Consider the following 7,500-nt stretch of genomic DNA (forward strand, 5'->3'; position numbering starts at 1 on the left):
TGCAAAGTTTGCAAGAAATTTTAAAAAGCTACGAAATATATATATATTTTTTTAAATATCATTTACTTGGGAATTAATAAATTCTCTCTCTCTCTCTCTCTCTCTCTCTCTCTCTCTCTCTCTCTCTCTCTCTCTCTCTCTCTCTCCAACTTTTTTAAAACGTTACTTGGAGTTTAACAAATCGTGTTTTCTCTCTCTTAACTTTTTTCCAACTTTACTTGGGAATTTAACAAATCTCTCACTAACAAATCTCTCTCTCTCTCTCTCTCTCTCTCTCTCTCTCTCTCTCTCTCTCTCTCTCTCTCTCTCAACTTTTTTCCAACGTTACTTGGGAATTTAACAAACCATTCTCTCTCTCTCTCTCTCTCTCTCTCTCTCTCTCTCTCTCTCTCTCTCTCTCTCTCTCCCAGGGCTTCGATGTCTTTGCCGGATGCCTGCTTGCAGATTCCAGAGGCGAGGGCGCCGAGCGCCTGAGAGAGGTGCGTTCAGAGCGCCTGCGCGTCTTACAGTTAGATGTCACGAGTGAGGACCAACTGAACGAAGCCATACACAACGTGAAGATTCATTTGGCTCTCAGTGGAAGTATGTATCGGTGTAAATTATAAATCATAAATTATATTCTTTTTGTATGATTGATTAAACTTGATTCTCGTTTCATTTTGATTTCTAGTTTTGTGTTTATTGATTTTTGAAATATTAAAAAAAAAAATTCAAATTTCATATTCATATCTGTAATTTTTGGGAACTTATGACTTTCATTTGATGTTTTATATGGAATTTTGGAAAAGTTTAAATACTCGTGTGCATATCTCTCTCTCTCTCTCTCTCTCTCTCTCTCTCTCTCTCTCTCTCTCTCTCTCTCTCTCTCTATATATATATATATATATATATATATATATATATATATATATTTATATATATTTATATATACTGTACATACTGTATATATATATATATATATATATATATATATATATATATATATATATATATATATATTTATATGCATATATACATACACACACACACACACATATATATATATATATATATATATATATATATATATATATATGTATATATATATATGATAAATTTTTGCACATTTAAACGTGTTTTTTCATATTTCAAATAAGCCATATATATCAATACATTAAAGTCTGGATTCTCTTAACGACGTCGGGATCAGAGCCCCAGGTGGAATCACCCAAAGACTATAATATCAGACCGGCCGGGATTTGAACCCTGGTCCAGGATATCTGTATGCCAGTGATTCCGCCTGGGGCTCTGATCCCGAGGTCGTTAAGAGAATCCAGACTTTAATGTATTAATATATATGGCTTATTTGAAATATATATATATATATATATATATATATATATATATATATATATATATATATATATTTATATATATATATATATATATATATATATATATATCTATGTATATATATATATATACATATATATATATATATATATATATATATATATATATATATATATATATATATATATATATATATATGTATATAGCATAGTAATTATACATCCACATATTTATGTACACATGTATGTATATCATTTAGATTTAAAGTGTTATTGACATGGCACCTATTTATCAAGAACTCATCATATTATCATTCTAGTTAATTTCTAATTAAAATGTAAACTATTAAACTATCAAATATTATAAATCCTTAACAGACAATAGTATTATCATCTCTGAATGATTCCAGACGTCCTCTGGGGCCTCGTGAACAACGCGGGCCTCTCTGCCTTCGGGGACACGGAGTGGGTGTCCGTCGGAGTATACAGGAAAATAGCAGATGTTAACCTCTTCGGAGTCATCTCTACAACCAAGACTTTTCTGCCTCTCCTGAGGAGATCCAAAGGTGGGTTTCAAGCTTTGGATTCTCTACCTTCATTGGTTTCGTCATTGGGCTGTGTTTCCTTTTTAGACCCTTGGGCTTATAGCATCCTGCTTTCCAATTAGGGTTGTGACTTAGCTATTATCATTGTTGTTATTACTAATAATAATAATAATCATAATAATAATAATAATAATAATAATAATGATAATAATAGTAGTAGTAGTAGTATTAGTAGTAGTAGTAGTAGTAGTAGTAGTAGTAGTAATAATAATGATAATAATAATGATAATAGTGATAATAATAATAACAACAACAACAACAGTTAATAATAATGAAAAATGATAACAACAACAACAAATAGTAATAATAATAATAATAATAATAATAATAATTTCTTTAAACTTTGGGTTTTCAAGAGGCATTTAATTCCTTACAATTCCTATTCCAATCTTTTAATTAAAACTAGCATGGACATATTGATTTCAAATTTTTAAATGAAAGTTAGAATTAATTTATTTATTTCCCATTTTAATATTGATACTAGAATAGATTCGTTGATTTTCAATTACTAGGTGGAAATTAGCAAGGTTTTATAAATAAGTCATAAACAACACCTTGAAATAAGTGAATAAATAAACTAAAGTAAAAAAAGTATCAGATGAAATATATTTAATTGAAAGCCTGATGAAATTAATATATTTTAAAAGCTGATAACCTGATGAGATAGATTTGATTAAATTGCTGGTTACTTGATAAATTCAATTTAATTAGAGATGAATAACTTGATGAAATAGAGTTCATTGAAATACTGGCAAGCTAATAGAATCAGTGTCATAAAAAATCTGAGGACCTGATTTGACCCGACATAAGTCGCATAGTGAATGTGTCCAGTATGTTGGGTCGAATGGTACATTCGATGGGGTCACCGTATATCTCGACCAAGTATGCTGTTGAAGGATTTAGCAACTGCCTCAGGTTAGTGAGTATTCTTACACTAACTAAGGGACTATAAGGTCAGTGAGTATTCTTACACCAACTAAGGGACATCAGGTCAGTGAGTATTCTTACTAGAACTAAGGACGGGACCTCAGGTCAGTGAGTATTCTTATAACAACTAAGGGACATCAGGTTAGTGAGTATTCTTACTCCAACTAAGGGACATCAGGTTAGTGAGTATTCTTATAACAACTAAGGGACATCAGGTTAGTGAGTATTCTTATAACAACTAAGGGACATCAGGTCAGTGAGTATTCTTACACCAACTAAGGGACATCAGGTCAGTGAGTATTCTTACTAGAACTAAGGACGGGACCTCAGGTCAGTGAGTATTCTTATAACAACTAAGGGACATCAGGTCAGTGAGTATTCTTACACCAACTAAGGGACATCAGGTCAGTGAGTATTCTTACTAGAACTAAGGACGGGACCTCAGGTCAGTGAGTATTCTTATAACAACTAAGGGACATCAGGTCAGTGAGTATTCTTACACCAACTAAGGGACATCAGGTCAGTGAGTATTCTTACTAGAACTAAGGACGGGACCTCAGGTCAGTGAGTATTCTTATAACAACTAAGGGACATCAGGTCAGTGAGTATTCTTACTCCAACTAAGGGACATCAGGTTAGTGAGTATTCTTATAACAACTAAGGGACATCAGGTTAGTGAGTATTCTTATAACAACTAAGGGACATCAGGTCAGTGAGTATTCTTACTCCAACTAAGGGACATCAGGTTAGTGAGTATTCTTATAACAACTAAGGGACATCAGGTCAGTGAGTATTCTTACTCCAACTAAGGGACATCAGGTTAGTGAGTATTCTTATAACAACTAAAGGACATCAGGTTAGTGAGTATTCTTACTCCAACTAAGGGACATCAGGTTAGTGAGTATTCTTACTCCAACTAAGGACGGGACCTCAGGTCAGTGAGTATTCTTATAACAACTAAGGGACATCAGGTCAATGAGTATTTTTACACCAACTAAGGGACATCAGGTTAGTGAGTATTCTTACACCAACTAAGGGACATCAGGTCAGGGAGTATTCTTACACCAGCTACGGAACATCAGGTCAGTGAGTATTCTTACACCAGCTAAGGGACATCAGGTCAGTGAGTATTCTTACACCAGCTAAGGGACATCAGGTCAGTGAGTATTCTTACACCAACTAAGGGACATCAGGTCAGTGAGTATTCTTACACCAACTAAGGGACATCAGGTCAGTGAGTATTCTTACACCAGCTATGGAACATCAGGTCAGTGAGTATTCTTACACCAACTAAGGGACATCAGGTCAGTGAGTATTCTTACACCAACTGAGGGACATCAGGTCAGTGAGTATTCTTACACCAACTAAGGGACATCAGGTCAGTGAGTATTCTTACACCAACTGAGGGACATCAGGTCGGTGAGTATTCTTACACCAGCTACGGAACATCAGGTCAGTGAGTATTCTTACACCAACTGAGGGACATCAGGTCGGTGAGTATTCTTACACCAACTAAGGGACATCAGGTCAGTGAGTATTCTTACACCAACTGAGGGACATCAGGTCGGTGAGTATTCTTACACCAACTAAGGGACATCAGGTCAGTGAGTATTCTTACACCAACTGAGGGACATCAGGTCGGTGAGTATTCTTACACCAACTAAGGGACATCAGGTCAGTGAGTATTCTTACACCAACTGAGGGACATCAGGTCGGTGAGTATTCTTACACCAACTAAGGGACATCAGGTCAGTGAGTATTCTTACACCAACTGAGGGACATCAGGTCGGTGAGTATTCTTACACCAACTAAGGGACATCAGGTCAGTGAGTATTCTTACACCAGCTAAGGGACATCAGGTCGGTGAGTATTCTTACACCAACTAAGGGACACCAGGTCAGTGAGTATTTTTACACCAGCTAAGGGACACCAGGTCAGTGAGTATTCTTACAACAGCTAAGGGACATCAGATCAGTGAGTATTCTTACACCAACTAAGGGACACCAGGTCAGTGAGTATTCTTACACCAACTAAGGGACACCAGGTCAGTGAGTATTCTTACACCAGCTAAGGGACACCAGGTCAGTGAGTATTCTTACAACAGCTAAGGGACATCAGATCAGTGAGTATTCTTACACCAACTAAGGGACACCAGGTCAGTGAGTATTCTTACACCAACTAAGGGACACCAGGTCAGTGAGTATTCTTACACCAACTAAGGGACATCAGGTCAGTGAGTATTCTTACACCAACTAAGGGACATCAGGTCAGTGAGTATTCTTACACCAGCTAAGGGACATCAGATCAGTGAGTATTCTTACACCAACTAAGGGACATTAGGTCAGTGAGTATTCTTACACCAAGGGACATCAGGTCAGTGAGCATTCTTACACCAACTAAGGAACATCAGGTCAGTGAGTATTCTTACACCAACTAAGGGACACCAGGTCAGTGAGTATTCTTACACCAACTAAGGGACACCAGGTTAGTGAGTATTCTTACACCAACTAAGGGACATCAGGTCAGTGAGTATTCTTACACCAACTAAGGGACATCAGGTCAGTGAGTATTCTTACACCAGCTAAGGGACATCAGATCAGTGAGTATTCTTACACCAACTAAGGGACATTAGGTCAGTGAGTATTCTTACACCAAGGGACATCAGGTCAGTGAGTATTCTCACACCAACTAAGGGACATCAGGTCAGAGAATATTCTTACACCAACTAAGGGACACTAGGTCAGTGAGTATTCTTACACCAACTAAGTGACACCAGGTCAGCGAGTATTCTTACACCAACTAAGGGACATCAGGTCAGTGAGTATTCTTACACCAACTAAGTGACACCAGGTCAGCGAGTATTCTTACACCAACTAAGGGACATCAGGTCAGTGAGTATTCTTACACCAACTAAGTGACACCAGGTCAGCGAGTATTCTTACACCAACTAAGGGACACTAGGTCAGTGAGTATTCTTACACCAACTAAGTGACACCAGGTCAGCGAGTATTCTTACACCAACTAAGGGACATTAGGTCAGTGAGTATTCTTACACCAAGGGACATCAGGTCAGTGAGTATTCTTACACCAACTAAGGGACATCAGGTCAGTGAGTATTCTTACACCAACTAAGGGACATCAGGTCAGTGAGTATTCTTACACCAGCTAAGGGACATCAGATCAGTGAGTATTCTTACACCAACTAAGGGACATTAGGTCAGTGAGTATTCTTACACCAAGGGACATCAGGTCAGTGAGTATTCTCACACCAACTAAGGGACATCAGGTCAGAGAATATTCTTACACCAACTAAGGGACACTAGGTCAGTGAGTATTCTTACACCAACTAAGTGACACCAGGTCAGCGAGTATTCTTACACCAACTAAGGGACATCAGGTCAGTGAGTATTCTTACACCAACTAAGTGACACCAGGTCAGCGAGTATTCTTACACCAACTAAGGGACATCAGGTCAGTGAGTATTCTTACACCAACTAAGTGACACCAGGTCAGCGAGTATTCTTACACCAACTAAGGGACACTAGGTCAGTGAGTATTCTTACACCAACTAAGGGACACCAGGTCAGCGAGTATTCTTACACCAACTAAGGGACATTAGGTCAGTGAGTATTCTTACACCAAGGGACATCAGGTCAGTGAGTATTCTTACACCAACTAAGGGACATCAGGTCAGTGAGTATTCTTACACCAACTAAGGGACATCAGGTCAGTGAGTATTCTTACACCAGCTAAGGGACATCAGATCAGTGAGTATTCTTACACCAACTAAGGGACATTAGGTCAGTGAGTATTCTTACACCAAGGGACATCAGGTCAGTGAGTATTCTCACACCAACTAAGGGACATCAGGTCAGAGAATATTCTTACACCAACTAAGGGACACTAGGTCAGTGAGTATTCTTACACCAACTAAGTGACACCAGGTCAGCGAGTATTCTTACACCAACTAAGGGACATCAGGTCAGGGAGTAATTTTACATCAGCTAAGGGACATTAGGTCAGTGAGTATTCTTACACCAACTAAGTGACATCAGAATCAGGTCAGTGAGTATTCTTATACTAACTCAATTTACATTGATGCCCAAACCAAGTGACCTCGGGTTGATTAGCATTCTTACACTTAGGGAAATCAGAATAATGAGTATTCTGACGTCAAATTATTGACCTTAGGTCAATTACTATTTTCATGCCAACTAGTTGACTCTGGGCCAGTAAATATGCATATATCAATTAAGTGACATCAGGTCAGAGAGTATTATCACGGGAACTAAATGACCTTAGGTCAGTGAATATTCTTAAATCATCTAAGTGACCTCGTCTGTTTCCTAACAGATTTTATTATGCTTTTGATAATTGATATGATTATCATTACTATCATTTTCATTATGTAATTGGTTACTATTGTTAATTTTCATATATTTATTTTGTCATCAGATTAGAAATGCGTCGATGGGGAGTCCACGTGTGCATAATAGAACCTGGAAACCTTCTAGGAGGTATATAGCTTACGCCCTTTGTCAGTTTGATCTTTTTTTTTTCTTTTAAAATTCTTTGCCTGTTACGTGTCGTTCGTTCCTACTTGTGTGTCTAACTTCTTTAACTTTGCCTGGAGTATC

The 7,500-nt window shown here is 37.4% G+C and overlaps 1 protein-coding gene across 1 annotated transcript in view; it reads left to right on the forward strand.

Moving 5' to 3' along the window:
* The window catches only part of LOC137622695 (D-beta-hydroxybutyrate dehydrogenase, mitochondrial-like), a 14,460-nt gene that overhangs the window by 3,512 nt on the left and 3,448 nt on the right, over positions 1-7,500 (forward strand). The window contains exons 3-6 of the mRNA XM_068353288.1: positions 411-582; positions 1,742-1,901; positions 2,747-2,851; positions 7,319-7,380. Coding sequence (XP_068209389.1) covers positions 411-582; positions 1,742-1,901; positions 2,747-2,851; positions 7,319-7,380 — 499 coding nt within the window. The remainder of the gene's footprint in view (positions 1-410; positions 583-1,741; positions 1,902-2,746; positions 2,852-7,318; positions 7,381-7,500) is intronic.

The sequence above is a fragment of the Palaemon carinicauda genome, chromosome 29 (assembly GCF_036898095.1).
Source record: "Palaemon carinicauda isolate YSFRI2023 chromosome 29, ASM3689809v2, whole genome shotgun sequence".
NCBI lineage: Eukaryota > Metazoa > Arthropoda > Malacostraca > Decapoda > Palaemonidae > Palaemon > Palaemon carinicauda.